The sequence below is a fragment of the Hemiscyllium ocellatum genome, chromosome 2 (genome assembly GCF_020745735.1).
Source record: "Hemiscyllium ocellatum isolate sHemOce1 chromosome 2, sHemOce1.pat.X.cur, whole genome shotgun sequence".
In the NCBI taxonomy this organism is placed as follows: domain Eukaryota; kingdom Metazoa; phylum Chordata; class Chondrichthyes; order Orectolobiformes; family Hemiscylliidae; genus Hemiscyllium; species Hemiscyllium ocellatum.
Window position 1 is genome coordinate 101,306,297 of NC_083402.1, and position 26,568 is coordinate 101,332,864.

Sequence of the window (26,568 nt, forward strand, 5' to 3'; positions counted from 1 at the left end):
CTGTTTTTCTATCCCAACTGCCACATTCTGACCCACCTGCTAGGAATTTGTGCTAGGGCATCAACTACCTATAATTCATGTCAAATACTTGGATGGAAGGACATAAATGCGTTGCTAAATTTGCTGATGACACAAGATACGATGCTCAGTTGTAAAGGGGCAGAATCTTGTGCTGTCCTGGAAGGGAAAACTTAATTGCATGGAAGGCCAAATTCAGAATCCCGACATCAAAGCTCCACTTGACAATCTGAAATAATCCATTGAAGTCAACAGTCTTTTTCTTGTTGGATAGACAGTTTCCAGAAGATAGTGAGAACTGCAGATGCTGGGCGGTCAGAGTGTATAAAGAGTGGAGCTGGAAAAAGCATAGCAGGTCAAGTACAATCAGAGGAGAAGGGGAGTTGACATTTTGAGTTGAAACTTTTCATCAGGACTGGGGAAGGAGAAGAGAGCTGTGAAATAAATAGGGGTGTGGGAAAGGTGGGTGAGATGGCAATAAGTGGATGCAAGTAGGACGTTGGTCAGTGGGAACTGTGGGGGGCATATAGGTGGGAAAAAAGATGGATAGGTAGGGTCAGGTTAAGATAGTGGGTTTGAGAGGGAGGGTTGGGGTGGGGGACGTGGAATTTGGATGCTGGTGAATTCTATGTTAAAGTTGTAAGCTCACGAGGTGGAAGATGAGGTATTCTTCTTCCAATTTATGTGTGACCTTGTGTTGATGGTGGTGGAGGCCCAATATGGAAATGTCATTTGAGGAATGGGAGCAGGAATTGAAATGGTGGGCAACGGAAGGTGGGGTTGATTGGAGTGTACAGACCATAAATGTTTCTGAATCAGTTTCCAAGATTGTGCTCAATCTCTCCGACGTAGAGGCGACCACATCGGGAGCAGCAGATGCAATAAATCAGGCTGGAGGAAATGCACATGAATCTCTGCCTGATTTGGAATAATCCTTTGGGGCCTTGGACGGAGGTGAGGGGGGTGGTGTGGGGGCAAGCTTTGCTCCTCCTGCGGCCACAGGGGAAGGTTCCAAGTGTGGAGGAGGGGTTGTTGGGGTGTATGGATCTAATGAGGGAGTTGTGGAGGGAACAGTCCCCGCTAAAGGCAGATATCTGAGAACTGAATTGTCTTATCTTTTTTGTAAAATAAATTCACGCCAAAAATTCTGATTAATAGAGAATATCATTTGGTATAGCGCCAAATAATACAGTTTACAGTTTTGCCTTTTCTTCCATTGCATCTCTGTTGACCTATCGATTTATCTATTTTCACAGTTCACTTGAACTGGCTCTGTATTCACACTTTGATAATTCCCATTACTTTAGTCTAAAACATTAGCCTTAAGTCCACTCTTCTCTTCCCCAAATTGAATTTGAAGTGTTATAATCACTGCTCCTGAGGGGCTACTTTTCTAAGAGATTATTAATTAAGATAATCTACCTACATTAAATTCCAGACCCACAGCAATGTACTTGATTTGTAATTGCCGTGTGAGCAATTAAGGATGTGGAACAATATTGGCCTAACCAATCATGAATCAACAGGTTTAGAACAGCCTGCTCTTTGTTTGGCATAATAATATGGTGAAAACTTATCTTTCAGGCAACTTTGCCAATCTTATTCATCTATTCAGTTTACATATACATTAGTATCACTTTACTTCTTTCACGATCACCAATTATTTGTTATTGTGTTCCTTTTCTTACAGTATATTTGTTAGGAGGCCTATAAACAACTTTTAAGTGGCTTTATACCTTTGCTAGTTATCTCAGCCAAACTTATATCTTGATTTTCAGGCTTAGTCATTTCTATTATTATATTAAGATCTTCTAGTTTTTTTAAACCTTGTTTTAATTGATTATCCTATTCAAAATTTCTTATCCTATTCAAAGTTTCTTTCCCTATCACAAAGTAGGATCGGATCCCATTAGGTGCCATTTCTAAAGAGAGTTGAAGAATCACTGCTGACTTTGTTTTGCCTCTGATACTCTATTCTCAGTGCAAGTTGCTGTGTTGTTCCATAATTGAGAAGGTGTTATGTTCCCTGACCTTTATGCTCGTCATCTAGTGTGGAACTTTAAAAGTATTGTACTTATCTCTAGATGGCAGCTTTCCTTGTCAGTATTACAACATGATGTAGTTCACTTGTAAGCCAATAATATGAGAGCTTTCCTCTTATTAAAATAAAATGATTTTCAGAATTTCTCTTTTATTGCATTGCAATCACTAATTCACCAAGAAAGAGCATTTCTAAAAGAAAACAAAGATTTTGTCCCTTGTACTTAATTTGAAAAGAAATGTTTCTGTGTTAAACAATGCTGATTTATAAATCTCAGTAAAAATGAAAAGCCTAAACTCTAATATCAAACTGTAATGGGATTTTACATTTTCTGCACGCATTATGCATTTTTAAGCTGTTGACAAAGTCATCCTTTGACAAGGTTGGATATTTTTTAATATCCCCTATTTTGCTTAATTTTCAGATAAATGGGCAATTGTTATATGGTCGTAGTCACCAAAATGCTTCATCAATAATCAAAAGTGCGCCACCAAAAGTAAAGATTATTTTTATCAGGTAGGTTCAGTTTATTTGCTAAAACAGCATTTGTTATATGTTATATTTGTTATAATCGTCTGTAAGATCTCCCTTGAACTTCCTCTGCTCCAGTGGAAAAAGTCCAACCCTATCCAGCCTAGTTTTATAACTCAAACCCTCCACTCCCAGCAACATCCTGGTAAATCTTTTCTGAATCCTCTCCAGTTTAATAATATCCTTCCTTCAACAGGGTGACCAGAATTGCACACAGTACTCCAGAAAAGGCCTCACCAATATCCTGTAAAACCTCAACATGGCATCCGGACTCCTATACTTAAATATCTGAGCAATGAAAGCAAGCGTATTAAATGCCTTCTTAACCACCCTGTCTAAGTACATAACTTCAGTTATGTACCGAAACACCGGGGCAGCACAGTGACTCAGTGGTTAGCACTGCTGCCTCACAGCACCAGGGACCCAAGTTCGATTCCAGCCTCGGGCGACTGTCTGTGTGGTTTGCTCATTCTCCCTGTGTTTGCAAGGGTTTCCTCTCGGTGCTCTGGTTTCCTCCCACAATCCAAAGATGTGCAGGTTAGTGAATTGGCCAAGCTAAATTGCCCACAATGTTCAGGGATGTAAAGTTGTTAGGTAATGTGTCTGGGTGGGATACTCTTTAGAGGGTCATTGTGGGCTGAAGTGCCTGTTTCCACACAGGAGGGATTCTAATACACTGAAGTCAATTTTGTATCCAATTGGTAAGCTCACCCTGAATCCCATGTGATCTAACTTTACTCATTAGTCTACTAGGCAGAGCCTTGTGAGAGACTTTAGTAATATTCATATAAACAATGTCTATGCTCTTTTGGTTACTTCATCAAAAAACTCAATCAAGTTAATTGACACAACTTCCCTTGCACAAAGACATGATGACTATTCCCTAATCAGTCCTTGCCTTTCCAAATGCATATAAAATCTATCTTCCAGAAACTCCTTCAACAACATACCCACCACTGATGTCAGGCTCACAGGTGTATAGTTTTCAGGCTTCTCCTTATAGCCTTTCTTAAATAAAAGCACATTAGCCACTCCCCAGTCCTCTGGTACCTCATCAATGATTATAGGTGATATAAATATTTTTGCAATGAATCATGCAATTTCTCCCCTAATTTTCCACAATATGAGAGAAAAATTTCTTTTACACACCTGGAAGGTACTGCTAGGGTAACTGGTCAAGCCACAGATAATGGCAATATTTAAAAGGCATTTAGACAAGACACATGAACAGACAAGGAATCGAGGGACACAGACTACGTGCAGGCGATGAGATGAGTTTAGAATGGTATTCCGATTGATGGAGCCATGGTAAGCCAAAGGGTTTGTCCTATGCTGTACTGTTGAATATTCTGAGTAGAGAGAACAGCTCACAATGTCAATTTTCATTTGAACCATGCAAGGAAGTTGCAATGAAGAAATAAGCAATGTAAAGGTGAATATGGAGAAATTGGGTCAATGAGCTAAAACTTGGCAGGTGAAGTTTAACATGGATAAGTGTGAGGTTATACATTTTGGTCAGAAGAATAAAAAGACAACTTATTATCTAAATAAAGAGGAACTTCTAAATGCTTTTGTATAGACAGATCTTGGTGTTTTCATGCACGACTTGCATTTTTAGCAGATCATGAGGACAACGAATGGAACTTTCACATTTATTGCTAAAGAAACAGAGTATAAAAGTAAGGAAGTGTTGTTGCAACTGCACATGGCAGTGGTGAGACTGAATCTTGATTACAGAGTACAGTTTTAGTCCCTATCCTTGAGGAAGGATATAATTGCTTTAAAGGCAATTCTGCGAAGGTACACTAGATTAATTTATGAGATGAAAGGCTTGTTTTATGAGGAGCAATTGAGCACAGTTTAGGTCTCTACTTACAAGTATTTAGATGGATGAGAGGAAATTTAATTGAGGCGTATAAGGTAAAGGGAATTGACAAAATAGACACAGGGCTGATGTTTATCTTTGTGGGGCAATCAAGAACAAGATGAAGAATTATTTTTGTCAGAGGGTCATGAATCTGTGGACACCGGGGCACTGAACTAATTTAAGGAAGAAAAAAATGTAATGGTTTAACGAGCAAAGGGGAGCAGGCAGGAAAGTGGAGTTGTGCTGCTGTAGAGAGATGAGTTTGTAAGTAAGTGTTATCACTGTTATAGTTGAAAAGTTAGTAGACTGTACATGCTGAGATGTTGCTTTAAGGTTTGTGACCATTGTAAACTTGTAAGGCTGAAGTCAAGTGCATGACTGGTAGGTAAGGGACTTAATCTACAGAGGTTGATTTTACTTGCATATAGGGTTTTACTGAATAGTGTGATGTATGAGGCTGATGATGCAATTATCAGTCCATTTAAAGTTGTATTTATTGACCTTAATCATATGTTTAAAGTCATTTAGTTTATTGTGGCATCCATGTCCTCAGAGCTGGTCTCCTTGCATAGTTTTCTGCTATCCCTCCCTTCTTGAGAGTTTGATAGAATGTCATCCTGACTTCCTGCATGTCATGCTTCCGAGTTCAAACTCACTTTGGAGGTGATAGTTCCTGCTGTAGTCATAAAGTACCCTATCTTTAAACAACAGAAGCCAACTCTAAGCAAGGCTAGGCAGTTACAATTTTGGGCTTGCTGATGATGCATGCAACCAGTAAACAGAAAAGTTAACACGGGCTTCATGCAGCAATCATGCTGCTGACCAGCAGCTCAAAGACAAAACACCTTTCATCAATGTGCACAAACGGATCACGTTGTGATCTATGCACTGTTTCTAGGATTATCAAATGTCTCCTGACCCAAATGAGATATAATTTTATCATATAGTGCATTATTTGGTCTGCGTCAGATCCCAAAGATGGTATATTATGTAGATCATTTATGTCCTCACTTGATCTAATTTCTGTCTATGAAATTAGAAGTGCAATTTTATTCTTTATCTGAACTTACTGAAAGATTTCTGCCTTTTTCATGACCTAAATTGAGTAAACAAAAAATCACAAAGTACTTAACTGCCGACAGAGCTTTTGGAAATATGTGCATGCCACAACAACACAACATCATTTTCTGTAACATTTTTATAATACGTATACACAGTATGTATTGGTTCCTTCTTTCTTTTTCATAATCTCTCCCCCTCACAAGGACAGTAAAATTATTATCCGATTTTCATTCAACAAATCTTTTCCCTGAATGCATTTTGTATCTACTGTTCTAAAATTTCACACACAGCAAATCTGATTGGAAAAGCTTGGGCAATACATCATTTGTTCAGGCATTTGGAATCATGTTAGTGTTTAGAGCAAACTAAATTTAATTTTTCCTTTTCATTGCCAATGTTTGTAATTCTTTTGCAGAAGCACAGATGCAATCAATCAAATGGCAGTCAGCCCTGCAAAATTAGCTGATATAATCACAGCTACTTCAGGAGCCCACCATGAGGTATATGATTAAGTATCATTACAGTAATCTCTCTTTGTCCTCTGGTAAACACTTAACGATTTCCATTCTATGAAGAAATATGCAGTTTTACCAATGAAAAATATGCAATTCATTTCTCTGATGCTAATCTTTGAAGATAATGTAAATCCATAGTGTGTAGGCAATTAAAGCTTACTATGTAGATATTTTATGGCTTAAAAACATGAATGGGAAAGACTTGACTTTATGTTGGATACTAACAGAAGAGAACTGACTAAGCACAATTCTCATTCACCTGTATGTAAACATTGTTCAATCAACTCTTTAAAATTATGCAACATTTTGAGATTTGAACCTGGCAAAAAATCTTTTCTCCATGAATGAAATTTGATTACCTTTCCTAATACTATGATGATTCAAACTAAAAATATATATTTTCTATCATAAATTTTTGTACTTTAAACAGTTATGTCTTATTTATAAATATATTTTCATTATTCCTCCTGTTAAACTTCCCCATAGTACACATGCGTAGTAAACAAGTTTGCTGTAGTTAGCTGGCAGGAACAAACTAAAGGGGGAAGGATTGGATTGTTGTGTAATTTTATATTAGCTGTTAAGACAAACAAAGCAAGTTCTTTATGATTCTAAGATTAAAAGATATCTTAGATATATCATACATCTGTATGACTCTAATGTTTAAAGTCACGATGTTGCAATAACTACAAACACTATTACTATTATTGATGGCAAGTACTACTGGATGAAATTATATTTTCTGGCTTTATTTTCAAGAAAGAGCCAAGTACATCATTATCCCAAACTGAAAAGGATCTGACTTTGTTTAAAAATTCTCAACATATTCTACTTGCTAAGGTAAATTTATTGAAAAAGTATTAATTATATCTTTAGAACTGTAGAAAATAAATGAATGTAGACATTATGTCATTAGATGTATGTAAAGGATACAGGTATGTTTATTCAAACCGTATTTTGTGACTAGGATAACTTGAACTTCTTTACAAATTTCTTTCTATTCCACCAGACAACTGAAACTGCTTCTCAGCAGTCCTTTGTTGAAGTTCTTGAGATATTAGCTATCAATACAATTCAGATGGTGACATAAAGTACTTCTTTGAAGACTACAACTATTTAACCTCTCCTGGCTGGGTTAACTTTGTGAGTAGGAATGTGCAGGTTGTGCAAGAAACCTAACAGATTGGGAAAGTGTTGATTTTAGACACGAGGGCACTTTTGTCTGTCTTTATTCTTCTTTCATGGGATGTGGACATTGCTGCAAAGGCAGGCATTAGTTGTCCATCTCTAATTGCCCTTAAACTGATTGTCTTGCTCATTCATTTGAGAGAATTAAGAATTAGCCACATTACTGTGGGTCTAGAATCACATGGAAACCAGACAACAGAAGTAGATTTTCTTTGCTGAATAAGTAGGCCATTCGACTCCTCAAACCTGCTCTGCCATTTAATATGATCATGACTGATTGTTGAGCTCAATACTCTACTCCCACCCTCCCCACATATCACTTGATCTCTTTAATCACAAGGGCTATATCTACCTCCTTGAAACACAATGTTTTGGCCTCAACCATTTCCTACAATAGTGAATTCCACAGGTCCACCACTCTCTAAGTGAAGAAATGTTTCCTCATCTCAGGCCTAAAAGATTTATCTCTTATCTTTAAACTATAACCTGTGGTTCTATACTTCCCCACCATTGGGAACATCCTTCCTTGATCTAATCTGTTGAATTCTGTTAGAATTTTATAGGTTCCTATAATATCTTTCCTCACTACTCAAACATCCAGTGAATCGAAATCTAACTGACACTATCTCTCTTCATACGGCAGTCTTGCCATTTAGGAAAGGCTGAGGCACTTGGGGCTATTTTCATTGGAGAAAAGAAGGTTTAGGGGTGACTTGATAGAGGTGTACAAGATGATTAGGGGTTTAGATAGGGTTGACCATGAGAACCTTTTTCCCCGTATGGGGTCATAGCTTTAAATTATGGGATGGTAGGTATAGGACTGATGTTGGGGGTAGATTCTTTACTCAGCGAGTCGTGAGTTCATGGAATGCCCTGCCAGTAACAGTGGTGGACTCTCCCTCTTTATGGGCATTTAAACGGGCATTGGATAGGCATATGGAGGAAAGTGGGCTAGTGTAGGTTAGGTGGGCTTGGATCGGCGCAACATCGAGGGCCGAAGGACCTGTACTGCGCTGTATTTTTCTATGTTCTATGAATCAATTTGCTAAACCTTCACTGCATTGTTTCTACAGCAAGAACATCTTCCTCAGACAATGAGACCAATATTGGGCAGCACAATGGCTCTGTGGTCAGCACTGCTGCCTCACAGCACCAGAGAATTGGGTTCAAATTCTCTTATGCGACTGTATGGAGTTTGCACATTCTCCCCATATCTGAGTGGGTTTCTTCTGATTGCTCTGGTTTCCTCCCACAGTCCAAAGATGTGCAGGTTAGGTGGATTGGCCATGCTAAATTGCCCAATAATGTTAAGAGTGTTAGCCATGGGAAATACTAGGTTGCAGGAATCGGGTGGGTCTTGGTGGATGTTCTTCGAAGGATTGGCATGGACTTGATGCAAATGGCCTGCTTCCACACTGTAGGAATTCTATACTTCAAAACTGCACACAATATTTCAAGTGTGGCCACATTAATGTCCTATACAATTGCAGCAAGACACCCTTATCCTATACTCAAATTCTTTTGCTATGTAAGCCAACATAAAGTTTGCCTTTTTTAATGCTGCTGTACCTGCATGCTTACTTTCAGTAATTAGTGCATGCGGACATCCAGCCTGTCCAAATCATACTTCAATATCTTTGAATCCTACTCACAGCTTACTATTCCACCCAGCTTTGTGTCATAGAGACGTAGAGATACATAGCATGGAAACAAACCCTTTAGTCGAACGCAACCATGCTGACTAGATTTCCTAAATTAATCTAGTCCCATTTGCTATACTTGGCTCATTCCCCTCTAAATTCTTCCTATTCCGATACCAATCCAGATGCCTTTTAAGTGTTAGAATTGTACCAGCATCCACCACCTCTTCCTGCAACTCATTCCATAAATGTACCAGTCTCTGTTTAATAAAGTTGTCCCTTAGTTCCCTTCTACATTTTTCCACTCTCACTCTAAACCTCTATCCTCTCATTCTGGACTCTCCCACCCCTTGGAAAAGACCTGCGGTATTTACCCTATCCATGCCTCTCATGATTTTATGAACCTCTATAAGGTCACCCTCAACCTTCGACGCTCCAGGGAAAGTAGCCCCATGTTCAAACCATCCAACCCTAGCAACATCCTTGTAAATCTTTTCTGAATGCTGTCAAATTTCAGAACTTACTCCTGAAAGGTGGGAGACCAAAATTGCACACAATATTTGAAAACTGGCCTAATCAATGTCCTGTACAGCCACAACATGACCTCCCAACTTCTATACCTGATTCTCTGACCAATGAAGGAAAGCATACCAAACGCCTTCTTCACTATCCTATCTACCTATGACTCCACATTCAAGGAACAATGAGCCTGCACTCCAAGGTCTCCTCATTCAGCAACACTCCCAGGACCTTACTATTAAATGTATAAGTCCTGCCTTTCCAAAATTCAGCATCTCACGTTTATCTAAATTAAACTCCATCTGCCACTCCTTGGCCCATTGGTCCATCTGATCAGGATCCCATTGTACTCTGAGGTAACCTTCTTCACTCTCCACTGCACCTCCAATTTGGTGTTATCTGCAAACTTATTAACTATACCTCCTATGTTCACATCCAAATCATTATATAACTGATGAAAATCAGTGGATCCAGCGCAGATCCTGTCCCTCAGGATTCCCTCCAACAAATTGCCCACGACAGATGTCAGGCTTACCAGTCTACAGTTCCCTGCCTTTTCCTTCCCACCTTCCTTAAATAGTGGCACCTTGAGAGCCAACCTCCAGTCTTCCAGCAGCTCACCTTTGACTATCAATGATACAAATACCTCAGCAAGAGGCCCAGGAGTCACTTTCCTAGCTTCCCACAGAGTTCTAGGGTACACCTGATAAGGTCCCGGGAATTTATCCACCTTTATGTGATTTTAGACATCCAGTACCACCACCACTGTAATATGGACATTTTTCAAGATGTGACCATCTATTTCCCCACATTCTATATCTTCCATGTCCTTCTCTATAGTAAACACTGACGCAAAATACTCATTTAGTATCTCTCCCATCTTTTGTGGTTCCACATAAGCTGTCTTGCTCATCTTTAAGAAGCTCTATTCTTTCCCTAGTTCCCCTTTTGTCCTTAATGAATTTATAAAATCACTTTGGCACATAGCTTTGGATTCTCCTTAACCCTATGTCATCTCCCCTTTTAACACTCCTGATTTCCCTCTTAAGCATACTCCTACTGCCTTTATACTCTTGTAAGGATTCACTCGTTCTCTGCTATCCATACCTAACGTATGCTTCATTTTTCTTTACCAAAACCTCAATTTTTCAAAAAATTAGATTAGATTACTTACAGTGCGGAAACAGGCCCAACAAGTCGACACCGACCCGCCAAAGCGCAACCTACCCAGACCCATTCCCCTACATTTACCTCTTCACGTAACACTACGGGCAATTTTAGCGTGGCCAATTCACCTAACCTGCACATTTTTTTTTGGATGGTGGGAGGAAACTGGAGCACCCAGAGGAAACCCACACAGACACGGGGAGAATGTGCAAATTCCACACGGTCAGTCACCTGAGGTGGGAATTGAACGCGGGTCTCTGGCGCTGTGAGGCAGCAGTGCTAACCACTGTGCCACCGTGCCGCCCACAATTTCTCTCATCATTCAGCATTCCCTACACCTATTCAGCCTTGCCTTTCACCTGACAGGAACATACTGTTTCTGTATTTTCATTATCTAATTTTTGAAGGCTTCCTATTTTCTAGCCGTCCCTTTACCTGCGAACATCTGACCCCAATCAACTTTTGAAAGTTCTTGCCTAATACCGTTAAAATTGGCCTTCCTTCAACTTTTAGATCTGGTCTATCCTTCTCCATCACTATTTTAAAACGAATAAAATTATGGTCACTGGCCCCAAAGCGCTCCCTCACTGACATCTCAATCACCTACCCTGCCTTATTGCCCAAGAGAACGTGAAGGTTTGCACCTTCTCTAGCAGTACATCCACATACTGAATCAGAAAATGTTCTTGTACACACCTAACAAATTCCTATCCATTTAAACCCTTAACACTGTGGCAATCCCAGTCTATGATTGGAAAGTTAAAGTCCCTTACTGTAACCACTCTATTATATTTACAAACAACTGAGGTATTTTTAAAAATTTGTTTCTCAATCTCCTGCTGACTATTGGGGGACCTATAGTAAAATCCCTTTAAGGTGATCATCCCTTTCTGATTTCTTAGCTCCTCTCAAATAATTTCCCTGGGTGTATTCCCAGGAATATCCTTCCTAAGGACAGCTGTCATGTTATCACTTATCAAAAATGCTACTCCCCCTCCTCTTTTGTCACCCCCCCCTTTTATCCTTTCAATAGCATTAGTATCCTGGAACAGTAAGCTGCCAGTACTATCCATCCCTGAGCCACATCTCAGTAGTTGCTATGATATTCAAGTCCAGTGTTCCTAAACATGTTCTGAGTTAATCTGCCTTCCCTGTAGGCCTCTTGCATTGAAATAAATGTGGTTTATCAGCTCCACCTCATTCTCTGCTTTGTTCCTGCCTGCCCTGACTGTTTGACTTGCTCCTTTTACCAGCTGTACCAGTCTCAGGCTGATCTCTTTCCTCACTATCTCCCTGGGTCCCAGCCCTCCCACCACCCCCAATGCCACTTCCACCTTACTAGTTTAGTTCATCCTGAACAGCTCTAGCAAATCTCCTTGCCAGTATATAAGACCCCTTCCAATTCAGGTGCAATCCATCATTCTAATACAGGTCACTTCTACCCCAGAAGAGATTTCAATGATCCAAAAATGTAAACCCTTCTCCCCTGCACCAGCTCCTCAGACATGCATTCATCTGCTCTATCCTCCTATTCCTACCTTCACTAGCTCATAGCACTGGGAATAATCCAGGTATTACTACCCTCGACAGCTCCTTTTTAAATTCTCCATTCAGAATCTCATCCTTTTCCCTTTGTGTCATTAGTTCCTGTGTGCAGAACAAACTCCTACTGGTCCTTCTCCCCTTTGAGAACATTCTGCACTCTCTCCGAGATATCCTTGATCCTAGCACCTGAGAGGCAACACACCATTCTGATTTCTCACTGCCTGGCTGTTTGTACTACATTCCCCTGAGAGTGCATCACACCCTACTTTTTCCAAAGCAACATACGTATTTGAGATGGGGATAGCCACAGGAGACTATTGCACTACCTGTCTCCTTCTCCTACCTTTCCTGGAGTTAACCCATGTACCTGATTGCATCTGCGGCTTTTCTCCCTTGCTATAACTGCCATCCATTACATCCCCTAGCTCTTGTAAATTCCTCAATGCCTCTAACTATGCATCTATTGACTGTTATCTATTAACTGCCACTCCACCCGATCAATGCAATGTATAGGATTCGCACCCAAAGACACTTCCATGAGATGTAATCATCAGTAACATGGAAACTATCTCTAATCTCCCACATCTGACAGAAGATCACATCATTCTCCTGAAGGCCATCTTTGCTCTTTAACAATCTAAAGACCCAGAAAGTTAGCACCATCTTACTGCGCTAAAAAAAACTATTCCAAACTAACTTAGTACCTTTGTTTCATATTTTTAAAATTTTAATCAAGCAACAAATCTCAATAAAACATAGAATAAAAACGAACGCACTCATAGAGTCACAGAGATGTACAGCATGGAAACAGACTCTTCAGTCTAACCTGTCCATGCCGATCAGATATCCCAACCCAATCTAGTTCCACTTGCCAGCACCTCTGGTAGCTCATTCCATACACGTACCACCCTCTGCGTGAAAAAATTGCCCCTTAGGTCTCTTTTATATCTTTCCCCTCTCACTCTAAGTCTCTAGTTCCAGACTCCCCAGCCCCATGGAAAAGACTTTGTCTATTTATCCTATCCATGCCCCTCATAATTTTGTAAACCTCTATAAGGTCACCCCTCAGCCTCCGATGCTCCAGGGAAAACAGCCCCAGCCTGTTCAGCCTCTCCCTGTAGCTCAAATCCTCCAACCCTAGTAACATCCTTGTAAATCTTTTCTGAACTCTTTCAAGTTTCACAACATCTTTCCGATAGGAAGGAGACCAGAATTGCATGCAGTATTCCAACAGTGGCCTAACCAATGTACTGTACAGCCGCAACATGACCTCCCAACTCTTGGACTCAATACTCTGACCAATAAAAGAAAGCATACCACGGCTCCACTTTCAAGGAGCTATGAACCTGCACTCCAAGGTCGCTTTGTTCAGCAACACCCCCTAGGACCTTACCATTAAGTGTATGTGGTACACTTAAGTACAAAAGTGCTTTCCCAAAATGCAGCACCTCGCATTTATCTGAATTAAACTCCATCTGCCACTTCTCAGCCCATTGACCCATCTGGTCCAGATCCTGTTGTAATCTGAGGTAACCCACTTTGCTGTCTGCTACACCTCCAATTTTGGTGTCATCTGCAAACTTATTAACTGTACCTCTTAAGCTCGAATCCAAATCATTTATGTAAATGACAAAAAGTAGAGAACCCAGCACCGATCCTTGTGTTACTCCACTGGTCACAGGCCTCCAGTCTGAAAAACAACCCTCCATCACCACCCTCTGTCTTCTACCTTTGAGCCAGTTCTGTATCCAAGTGGCTAGTATTCCTTGAGACCTAACCTTGCTAATCAGTCTTCCATGGGGAACCTTGTCGAACGCCTTACAGATCATATCTACTGCTCTGCCCTCATCAATCTTCTTTGTTACGTCTTCAAAAAACTCAATCAAGTTTGTGAGACACTCAACTCACTATTGTAGATTTACAGTAAGGTTGCACTTAAAAATTGTGCACTTTGCTTCTGCCGTGCTATGAGCTCTCTCGTACAGGTTCCTCCAAGGTCAGCTGTGAATTTCACTGTTTGTTAATTTTTCTTAGATGCACTCCACTGTCCAGAGACACTGCTAAGGCTGTGGAGATTCATTGCTCTGTCAGACAGCCGAGTAGATTGCTTTGTCTGACCATGTGATCTGTGTCATTATCTCCTTCCTTTTTCATGTGCAAATCTTAAGAGAATATATTTAGTTCCCTCATCTAAATAATTTACACATATTGTGAATAGCTGGGGTCAAGTACCCATCCCTGCAGTACTCCTCTCATTACTGCCTGCCATTCGGGACAAGACCCATTTATTCCTACTCTTTGTTCTCTATACGCTAGTCATTTTGTATGCTTCTCAATACACCGCCCTCAATCCATTATGCTTTAATTTTGTATTTTAATTTGTTATATGGAACCTTATCAAAGGCGTTCTGAAAGTCCAAATGAACCACATCCACTGATTCCCCCTGACCAATTCTACTGGTTACATCCTCAGTAGATTTGCCAAGTACAATTTTCCTTTCGTAAATCCATGCTGCCTGTGTCTGATTCTCCAACTATTTTCTAAATGCTCTGCTGTAAAATCCTTGATAATGAATTCTAGCATTTTCCTGTCAGCGTACATAAGACTCATCAGTCTATAATTTTAAATAATGGGATTACATTGGAAAGTGGCTAATCTGAACTATTCCAGAGTTTAAACAATCTTGGAAGATGACTACCAATGCAACCACTATTTCTTAGATCACTTGTTTAGGTACTCTAGGATGTTGATTATCTGCTTCAGATTTTATCAGCATTCAATCTCATTCCTTTCTCTTGCTAAACCCATCATGTTCCCCATCATTTCTGGTATGTTTTTATGTCCTCCTTTGTGTAGACAGAAGCAAATTATGAATTTAGTTTGTCAGTCATTTATTTGTTCCCCATTGTAAATTCTCCCCTTTCTGACTGTGAGAGCTACATTAGTTTTCACCAATCCTTTTCTCTCAATGGAAACTTTTACAGTCAGTTCTTTTTCTGCAAGCTTACTCTCACACTCCATTTTCCCCATTTTAATCAATACTTTTGATCTTCTTTTGCTGACTTCTAGTTTGTTCCCAATCGTCAAGTCTACTGTTTTTTCTTGCCAAATACTATCCTTCATAAGACTTGGTTTGGCCACTACTGTGTTTGCACTCTTGCACCAGACATGAATAAAGATTTTTTTATTGGGCATCCATCCCATCTTTGACTTTGCAATTGCTTATCCACTGCCATTCCTTTCATTAACATTTCTCCATCCATCATAGTCAACTTACACCTCATATATCATAGTTTCCCTTATTAAGATTCAGGACGCTGGTCTCAGAATCAGTTACTTCACTCTTCAGCTCAGTGGAAAAGCTGATCATATTATAGTTGCTCATGAAGGTGGACACATTGAGGAGCAGACAGGGGGTAGAGAGTGTGATAGACATTTGTTAGAGGGAGCTGGTCACACCACAGGTTCAGTTCAGGACCCGCCAGGGGAGGCAGGCAAGTAGTGCAGGAGTATCCTTTGGCTATTCCCCTCTTTAACATTTTGGATACTGTTGTGGGGGATGGCCTTTCGGGGAGTATAACAATAGCAGCTAGGCCTATGGCACCACAACTGGCTCTGCTGTAGAGTAGTCATGGAGTCACAGATGTATAGCATGGAAACAAACCTTTCGGTTCAACTCGCCCATGCCGACCAGATATCCCAACCCATCTAGTCCCGCCAGTCAGCACCCGGCCCATATCCCTCAAAACCCTTCCTATTCATATACCCATCCAGATGCCTCTTAAATGTTGCAATTGTACTAGCCTCCACCACTTCCTCCGGCAGCCCATTCCACACATGTAGTACCATCTGCATGAAAAAGTTGCCCCTTACATCTCTTTTGTATCCTTCCCCCTCATCCTAAACTTATGCCCTCGAGTTCTGGACCCCCTCACCCCAAGAAAAAAATTTTTCTGTTTATCCTATCCATGCCTCTCGTGATTTTATGAACATCTATAAGGTCACCCCTCAGCTTCCGTTGCTCCAGGCAAAACAACCCCAGCTTATTCAGCCTCTCCCTATAGCTCAAATCCTCCAATCCTAACAACATCCTAAGTCTCACAACATCCTCCTGACAGGAAGGAGACCAGAATTGCATGCAATATTCCAAAAGTGGCCAAGCCAATGTCCTGCACAGCCACAACATGACCCCCCCAGCCTATGACCTACCAGCCTTTCCTTTCACCCTAGTAGGAATATACTGTCCCTGGACTCTCGTTATCTCATTTCTGAAGGCTTCACATTTTCCAGCCGTCTCTTTACCTGCAAACATCTACCCCCAATCAGCTTTTGAAACTTCTTGCCTAATACTATCAAAATTGGCCTTCCTCCAATTTTTCAACTTTTAGATCTGGTCTGTCGTTTTCCACCAATTATAGAATTATGGTCACTGAGCCCTAAAATGCGCCCCCACTGACACCTCAGTCACCTGCCTATCCTTATTTCCCAAGAGTAGGTCAAGTTTTGCACCTTCTCTAGTAGGTACATCCACATATTGAATTAGAAAACTTTCTTGTACACGCTTAACAAATTCCTCTCCATCTAAACCCTTAACACTATGGTAACCCTAATCTATGTTTGGAAAGTTAAAATCCCCTACCATAACCACCCTACTATTCTTACAGATAAGTGAGATCTCCTTACAAATTTGTTTCTCAATTTCCCTCTGACTGTTAGGGGTCCATTATACAATTTCAATAACGTGATCGTCCCTCTCTTATTTCTCAGTTCCACCCAAGTAACTTCCCGGATGTATTTACGGAAATATCCTCCCTCAGTACAGCTGTAATGCTAACCCTTATCAAAATGCCACTCCCCTTCCCCTCTTGCCTCCCTTTCCGTCCTTCCTGTAGCATTTGTGTTCTGGAACATTACGCGGCCAGTCCTGTCCATCCCTGAGCCATATTTCTATAATTGCTATGATATCCCAGTCCCGTGTTCCGAACAATGCCCTGAGGTAATCTGCCTTCCCTGTTAGGCCCCTTGCATTGAAATAAATGCAGTTTAATTCATTAGTCCTACCTTGTTCTCTGCGTTGTCCTTGCCTGCCCGGACTAATTTGCTTCTTTTCTCAACTATACCCGTCTCAGATTGATCTCTTTCCTCATTATCTCCCTTGTCCCAACCCGCCAACTTAATAGTTTAAATTCTCCTGAGCAAATCTAGCAAATCTCCCTGCTGGTATTTTAGTCCCCTTCCAATTTAGGTGTAAATCTCCCTGCCAGTATGTTAGTCCCCTTCCAATTTAGGTGCATCCTTCTTGTACAGGTCAATTCTACCCTAAAAGATGTTCAGATGATCTAAAAATGTGAATCCTTCTCCCATTCACTAGCTCCTCAGCCAAGCATTCATCTCTCTTTCCTCCTATTCCTACCCTCACTAGCTTGCAGCACCGGGAGTCATGCAGATATTACTACTCTTGAGGACCTCCATTTTAAATCCCTGCCTAACTCTCTGTATTCTTCCTTAGGAATCTCAACCTTTTCCCTTCCTGTGTCATTGGTTCCAATGTGCATAGTGCCCTCCAGGTGGTCTATCTCCCCCTTGAGAACATTCTGTGCCCTCTCTGAGATACCCTTGATCCAGGGAGGCAACAAACCATTTTGATTTTTCGCTGCTATCCAGAGAAACATCTGTCTGTGCTTTGGATGAGAGAGTCCCCAACACAATCGATCGACGTACCCCTCAGTGCATTAGAACCAGTCTCAATACCAGACACTTGGCTGTTCGTGCTACATTCCCCTGAGAATCTATCACTCCCTACATTTTCTAAAACATCATACTTGTTTGAAATAGGGATAGCTGCAGAAGACTCCTGCACTATCTGTCTACCTCTTTTACCTTTTCTGGAGTTAATCCACTTGTGTGACTTTTCTCCCTACCTATAACTACCATCCATCACACCTCCTAGCTCTTGTAAATTCCTCATTACCTCTATCTGTCGCCCCAACCGTTCCATTTGATCTGATATGATTCGTAACCAACTGCATTTATTGCAGATATAATCCTCAGTAACACGTAAACTCTTCCTAAACTCCCACGTGCAACAAGAAGAGCATATCATTCTACTTAGGGCCATTTTTGCTTCTTCCAATCTGCCGAACCAGACAATAGCATCATCTTTTTTCTCTACAAAACACTGCTCCGGACTAACTTAATGCATATGGCTTATATTTTCGAGTTTAGTCAAGAGACATATCTCATTTAAATATATTCTCACGAAAGAACCCACTCTATTCACTACTGCAGACTTACAACAAGGTCCCAAGGTCACACTTAGAACAGGTAAGTGAATAGTTTTGTGCTGTGACGTCTCCCAACAGGTTCCTCCAAGATCAGTTGTGAATTTCATTGTTTGTTCATTTTCCCAGATGCACTCCGATGTCCAGTGATACATGTATTCAACAGCAAAGGCGGTAACTGTGCAGCTTCACTGTTGTGTCAGTTAGCAGTGTGGGTTTCTTTCTCTCTCAATCTCCTGCACTGACCTAGTCTATGTGCTGCCTTTGTCTATTCCTCTCCCTTTTAAAAGTGTTGTGTTGAGCAAGATCCAAAAGAGCAATAGTGATAGGAGACTACACTAGTTAGGGGCATAGACAGGCGTTTCTGTGGCTGCATTCGAGATTCCAGGATGGTGTGTTCCATCCTTGGTGCCAGGGTCAATGAAGTCTCTGAGCAGTTGTACAAAATTCTTAAAGGGGGATAGTGAGTAGCAAGAGGTCGTTGTGCATGTTAGTACTAACAACATTGGTAAAAAGACAGATGATGTCCCGTGGAGTGAGTACAAGGAGTTAGGCAAGAGGCTAACGAGTAGGAGCTCAAGGGTGATAAGGGAGCTCTGAGTTGCTACCGATAACACATGTGACTGAGACAAAGATTAGAAATATAGTACAAGTGAATGCTTGGGCTAAGGAGCTAGTGCAAAGGGCAGTGTTTCCGGTTCTTGGATCGTCGGAACCTATTCTGGGGCAGGGTTGCCTGTACAAAAGGGCCTTTGATTCCACTGCCCATCACTTCTGTTATTCGAGTTTGTCTTTTGTTCTTGTCCTTGATTTTCCTTTCTCTGACTTGTTGCATGGGTTCCCCTTCTTCTGTCAATTTACTTTAAAGCTTCCCCAATTACCCTCGCAAATGCTCCCCTTACTGCTTCAGTCCTAAACCTGCCCAGGTCTAACCCATCCAGTTTGCACTGATCCCACCTACCCAGAACTGGACTCAATGCCCAAAGAAATCTGATAAACATTCTATTTTTTTGCACTGACAGGATGAGCAGTCATCCTGAGGTCGCTATGTTTGACCTCTTTTTTTTAAGCTTGGTTTTTTGACTCTGTCTATTCTTATTTTAGGACCTCATTATTTAAACTATGTCATTAGTACCAATGTGTACCATGACCATTGCCAGTTCATCCTCACCCCTCCAGGATGTCCTGTAGCCGTTCTGAGACACTTTTGACACTCGCACCAGAGAGGCAAAATACCATTCTGGAGTATTGTTTATGGCCATACGATAGACCATACGAGCAGACTTTGGCCATTCAGCCAATCAAGTTTGTTCCAGCCACAGAATTGCCTATCTATTTATCTTACAATTGAAGCCCCTATGACTGTTGCATTTCCACACGTTTCTCCACACTTTTGCACACTTTGTGCAGCAGAGCCAACATGATGCCCTGAATTTAGCTGTTGTTTCTTTCACCTGAGAGGTAATTTCACCTCAACAGTATCCAAAGTGGTATATATGTTTATCAGGTGAATTACCACAGGATACTGCACTGCCTTCTTAGTCCTCTTACTCTTCCTGATGGTCACCATTCCCTTTCTGCATATGGAGTCTTAGCGTGCAGTGTGACTACCTCTTTATATGTACTATGAACGATTCTGTCAGTTTTGCGGATGCCCTAACTTTTCCCCCGCCACTTGCTATTTATTGATCAGCTGTCTCCCTTAGAGTCTCTACTCCCGCAGTATGGTGAGACCACTCAGTTTTCCTGTGATGTCACTGTTTGTTTCAACAAGCAGCCTGCCAGGCTGCTTCATAGCATCTGCAAGAACACTATTCCCAGAATAAAGGATATTAGGGAGCCAGATACATTTTTACACATCAAAAAAACCAATAGCTTTGTTGTCACGATCACAGAGACTAGCTTTCGATTCCAGATTTATGAACTGAGTTTTGAAATTTTATTTTGAAATACTTCTATGTTGGAATTTGAACTTGTGCCCCCAGGGCATTAGTCTGAATATTTCCTGCATACGTCCAGTGATACTACAATTTCAACATTGTCTTCCACAAATATCCATGCCTCTTTTATATACCCAAATGTGTATCTCATATGTGTCTATGCATCTCTTATTTCAAACCTGCATCTCATTCTGGAGTCACCCTGTTGATGGTTTTGACTCTTGATCAAGTAAAAAGCACTTTGGAAGCTTCATGCCAGGACCAAATGGTGATCCAGTACCTCAATTAGTATAAGCATATTTGGGTGGATTTGGATCTTGTGGATCTGCCTGATTCCAGTGTTGGTCGAAAGGGCCAAATGATAAGCAACAGAGATCAGTGACTTAGGAGAAAGCACTACTGCTCCTAGCTGACCAGCAGTGTTGGAAAGGCACTTTGTATGCTCCTATCTTTACTACTGGGTTGTTTTTAAGAATGGGAAATGTGCTTCTCCAGAGTTAAACCTGATAGACAGTTAAATACAGCACACATCCTTATTTTAATATTATAGTGTCCTATCCACATCCAAAGAGTGGATTGGTTACTTGCGTGCCTTAGAGAAAACAAGGATCCATTTGAGCTGTTATGACACTCCAATCCAACCTACCTTTTTGTAGTGACTCCTTTTTGTAACAACACTGACCTTGAAATGTCTTAGCTCTTGTGAAAACAAACTAGCTCGTAATATAAAAGAAGATTTGAGAATTTTTTTTATCTAAAAGTTACAAGAGAGATAAGAGTAGAAATGAGGCTTGAGACGTCGTATTGGGGAACAAAGAATTAGCAGAGGAACTGAAAACAAATTTTGCATTAGTTTTCACAGTTGAAGACACCAGCAGGACACCAGAACTTCAACTAAATCAGGGGCATAGGTAAGCATAATAGAAGGTGCTAGGGAAGCTGAAAGATCTGAAGGTGGATAAATTACCTGGACCAGATGACTACACCATATTTCTGAAGGATGTAGCTGAAGAGATTGTAGAGGAGTTGGTGGTGATCTTTTGGGAGTCACTGGAGTGAGAAGGGTCCTAGAAAAAGGCTAATGTAACATCCCTATTTATAAAGAGAAGGAAGCAGACATAGGCCAGTTGGTAAGATTTTAGAGTCTATTATTGATTGGAGCACTTAGATGTGCATTCTAAAATAGGGCTGAGTCAGTACAGCTTTGTCAAGGGGAGATCATGTCTAACAAATCTGTCGAAACTCTTTGAGGATGTAACAAGCAAGTTAATCAAAGGAGAGCCAATGGACATTTGGTTTTGGATTTCTAGAAGGCCTTTGACAAAATACCATGAGAATGATGTTAAATAAGGTGAGGTCATGATATTGGAGCATAATACTAACCTAGACAGAGCATTAGCTAATTGGCAAAAGGCAGAGAGGATGAATAATGAGGTCTTTTTCAAGACCATAATTGGTGATTAATGGAGTACCACAGGAGTCCAAATTGGGACCACAACAATTCACGTCATATGTCGACAATCCAAACGAAGGAGCTAACGGCATTGTTACTAAGTTTACACATGACACAAGGGCCAGGTAGTGTTGAGAAAGCAGGGAGGTAGGAAAAGGAATTGGACAGGCTAGGAAAGTGGGCAACTGGAATACAGTGTGGGAAAATGTGAGGTTATGCACTTTGGTCAGACGAATAAAGGTACAGACTTTACTAAAAGGGGAAATAATTTTAAAATCTGAAGTACAAGGGGATTTGGAAGTCCAATTCAATATTTACTTAAGATTAACTTGCAGGCTAATTTGGCAATTGGAAAGACAAATGCAATGTTAGCATTCACTTTGAGATGGCTAGAGTGCAAGAGAAGAAATGGACTGCAGAAGCTGTATAAGGCTCTAGCCCGATCATAGTTGGAATTTTGTGAGCAATTTTGAGCCCCTTAGTTCGGGAGGGATGTGCCGGCTTGATAATTGGAGGAGGTTTACAAGAATAATCCCAGGGTTGAAGGACTTGACATACAAGGAGTAGTTTAGGACTCTGGGTCTGTTCTCAGTGGTGATGTGGGAGAATCTGATTAAAATTTACAGAATACTAAGGGGCCTGAATAGAGTGGTGAAGATGTTTCCACTGATTGTAGACTATGACCAAGGACACAGCCCCAGAATGTGACAACCCTTTAGAACTGAGATAAGTTGGAATTTCTTCAGCCAGAGGTGGTGAATTTATTGATCTGATTGCCACAGAGGGCTGTGGACACTAGGTCATGAGTGAATTTAAGTCAGAGATTGACAGGTTATTGATTGCTGCTGAAAATGTGTTGCTGGTTAAAGCACAGCAGGTTAGGCAGCATCCAAGAAATAGGAAATTCGACGTTTCGGGCATAAGCCCGAAGGTTACCCGAAGGTTATTGATTGGTAAGGGATAAAGACTTAGGGAGAGAAGGCAGAAGAATGTGATTGAAAATCGTATCAGCCACGATAGAGTGTTGGAGAAGATTTGATGGGTCAGAGGAGCTAATTCTGTTCCATTGTTTAACAGTGTAAACTGAAATGATCTCATGATATGATATGTTCCTCTGATGACATTTGAATCTGGCGCACAGTAAACCAATTATTTCAACAAGAAAACTGTCCGACTACCAGAATCTTTCTATCAAATCCCTCTGTAACCCCATCCAAATATAACCCTTTGACTTGGCATTGCGCTCTTAATCTGACCTATCTGTCAATCTTATTGCCCACCTATCCACTCCACACTTCCCACTGACCAATCACAATCACCTCCTATCTGTATCCACTTATTTCCATCCCTCTCTATTTCTCAGCTCCAATTCCCCCTTCCAGCCTTCCAGTCCCTGAAGAGTCATGCCCAAAATAAGTACTCTCCTGCTCCTCAGATGTTGCCTGGCCTTCTGTGCTTTTTCCAGTGCCACGCTTTATAGACTCTGACTTTTCCAGCATCTGTAGTCCTCAATATCTCCTAGTTGCTGCAAAACCTTTCCAAGGATATCCAACTTGAAGACGTTTTCCTCCTCCCTCTTCAAAAATCTCAGTGAGGTTCTCTCCAACTGCAATCCCCGATCATCATCCCCACCCTGAAGCTCTTCAAGCACATCCTGAAACAATTCTGTTACTACAGCCCCATTTCCTTCCTTAGCACCTGCCTACGAAACCAATGTATCCCCCATGGGCTCCAGCCAACATTCAGACCGTCTCAAGTTGGACCAAGCTGGGAAATGGCTCCGTACAGCACCTCCAAAGTCTCCAGAAACTGTTCTCCCATATGAATCCTCAGCCATGCACGGACACTTACTCTCTTTACAGTCAGCTCTGCCCCAGCTCAGGGCCTCACTCTCCCAGATCTGCAAAGCACCTCTATTGTTCTTCATCCTCTGAAGGATCCATGCCCTCAACCACCACTTTTTCACCAGCTTATCAGATATCCAGAAGCATAAGTACACGAAACGCTTATGCACTTACCTCCAAATCCAGGCCTCTGAAATCACACCAGACACCACCCCTGCCTCCGATGGAATCCTTTTGGATGCCATTAACCATGTGGCTGCTCCAGCCACCTCCACTGCCACAGAAGATGACATAATGTCCGTGGAAGCAGCCAATTATGCTGCTCCCACAGCAGCTGCAGAACACAACATGCTGCAGCTGCCACCAATCATGCCACACCCGTGTTTGCCTCCTCCACAACTGCCGTCAACCATGCTGCCTGCACAGAATGCCGCCAGTTGCATGGCTGCTGACATCGCCACCAATCACATGACCGCTCCCATGCATACTCCCACTCCAGAGATAGTCTCTATCCCCACTCCCAACTCCAATTCAACACATAGCTCCAGCTCCAAACCCTGCTGGGTATTTGCCAACCCGCCCGACCTCCCCCTCACTGAGAACGAATGGTCAATTCTCAGCAAAGGACTGCTTTCATTCCACTCTGCCCTCATTTCAATGAATTCTGTACACACTGCAATGTTGAACTGTTCTTCTGATGTCCACACCTCCATGCCTGCTTTTGTGATCATAACTGCCCACCATCCCCACATCCTAATACCCTTTCTCCCACCTCCAACAAACTCCCAGCTTCTTGGACATGCCTCTTATCCTCCCTTGACCTCTTCATCTGCAACTGCCATTGTGACATTAACCGCCTCAATCTCTGCACCCCCTCACACACTCCAACCTCCCATCCTCACACATGCAGCCCACCATTACATCTGGTCCAACCCCAACCACATCACCAAACCTCTGACAAGAGAGGCGCGGAGGTATATGGTGCACTGATCTCTACATCGCTGAGGCCAGAAGCCAAATCAATGACACCACCTCCTACCGCACCCTCGACCACTACCCCACCTCTCATCACCAAACCATGGTCTTTGAGACCATTCACAACCTCATCACCTTAGGTGATCTCCTATCCACAGCCTCCAACCTCATAACCCCAAACCCCACACCGCCCTGTTCTGTCTATTACCCAAAATCCACAAATTAACCAATTGTCTCCATCTGCTCTTGCCCCACTGAACCCATCTCTGCCTATCCCAACTCTGTCATGCCCCCTTGGTCTAGGAACTCTCCAGATACATTTGAGACACCACTTACACCCTCCACTTCCTCCATGACTTTCAATTCTCCGGCCCCAGCACTTCATCTTCACCATGGCCATCCAGTCCCTTTACACCTGTATCCCCAATGAGGAAGGCCTAAAAGCCCTCCGTTTCTTCTTCTCCTGCCTACCCAACAAAATTCTCTCCAACGACACACTCATTTGATTGGCAGAATTCGTCCTCACCCCAAAAGAAAAAAATTACTGACCTTCTAAACTGCCACCTAATACACAATGGTTTACTTTGTTCATTTATAAAATTCTGCCAATGTAAACACAAACCTATTACTGTCCAGGAAGCCTTTCTCGCACATTGATGTTGTTAAAAAAATCATCATGCTTCTATAAATACGTGCAAGTTAATCATTAAGCCCTTTCAGACACACACAAAACCCACATGCCACTAGTTCAAATTGAAAAATCCAAACTCAGAAACAAATAATGTTTGAAATATTGCACTCCTTGCATCACATTTCTTTTAATAATTCAAGCTGTGCCATCCTCTGCTATTTACTTTATTGGTGGGCGGCACGGTGGCACAGTGGTTAGCACTGCTGCCTCACAGTGCCTGAGACCCGGGTTCAGTTCCCGACTCAGGCGACTGACTGTGTGGAAGTTTGCACGTTCTCCCCGTGTCTGCGTGGGTTTCCTCCGGGTGCTCCGGTTTCCTCCCCCAGTCCAAAGATGTGCAGGTCAGGTAAATTGGCCATGCTAAATTGCCCGTAGTGTTAGGTAAGGGGTAAATATAGGGGTTTGGGTGGGTTGCGCTTTGGCGGGTCGGTGTGTACTTGTTGGGCCGAAGGGCCTGTTTCCACACTGTAAGTAATCTAATCTAATCTTATTGGTGCCATATTTAACTTAATCTATGAGAAAGCTAAGCAGAATTTCTGATGTTTTATTTGTACAGGATCAAGGTGGACTTGGAATTGCAATTAGTGAAGAGAGTACACACGATGGTGTGGTTATTAAGAGTTTAACAGAAAATGGTACTGCTTCAAAAGTAAGTTCAAAGAGAAAAAGAACATAACGATTGTGTAGCATCCTACACAATATCAGAATGGTCCGAAGTACTTGAAAATCTATTGAATTAAATTTTGAAGTATCCCTGTTTTATTATGGCAAATTGAGCAGCCAAATTGACAATAGCAAATTCCTAAATTTCATGATGATAATTTAGTATTCACAAACCACCCCTTGCTCTTCAGATTTAGTGCTCAAATCTCTGGATTGAGTCTTGAACACACAGTACCTAACCCAGCTGAAAATTGAAATTATCTTGTCCTTAAAACTAAATAATCTGTTGTGTTACTGATGTATATTTATATATGTCATATGTAGCAATAATACATAGACAAACTTCTCATTGTGTTGACTAAAAGTGCACTTATGATGAGCTTTCAGCACAGTTTCATCAATGTGGGACATTTGTTTTGAAACATTGTCTGCTTGCTATTTTGTGAAAACAGATAGCTATGCACTACACTTAAAATTAAGTAAAGATGTATAATGTTTTATATATACTGAGACACTCCATTTATGAATAAAGACAAAAGATTACTGAGGGTAAGGAAAGAATCATTAAGTGTGCAAATAACAGAGGACACAGATCAGGAGAGAAATATATAAAAAAGGAAAACAAAG

General features: G+C 41.4%; 1 protein-coding gene across 1 annotated transcript in view; it reads left to right on the forward strand.

Moving 5' to 3' along the window:
* LOC132824441 (multiple PDZ domain protein) overlaps positions 1-26,568 on the forward strand; it is a 381,408-nt gene that overhangs the window by 303,067 nt on the left and 51,773 nt on the right. Inside the window, exons 34-37 of the mRNA XM_060838941.1 lie at positions 2,484-2,575; positions 5,935-6,019; positions 6,794-6,874; positions 25,835-25,927. Of these exons, the coding sequence (XP_060694924.1) occupies positions 2,484-2,575; positions 5,935-6,019; positions 6,794-6,874; positions 25,835-25,927 (351 nt within the window). The remainder of the gene's footprint in view (positions 1-2,483; positions 2,576-5,934; positions 6,020-6,793; positions 6,875-25,834; positions 25,928-26,568) is intronic.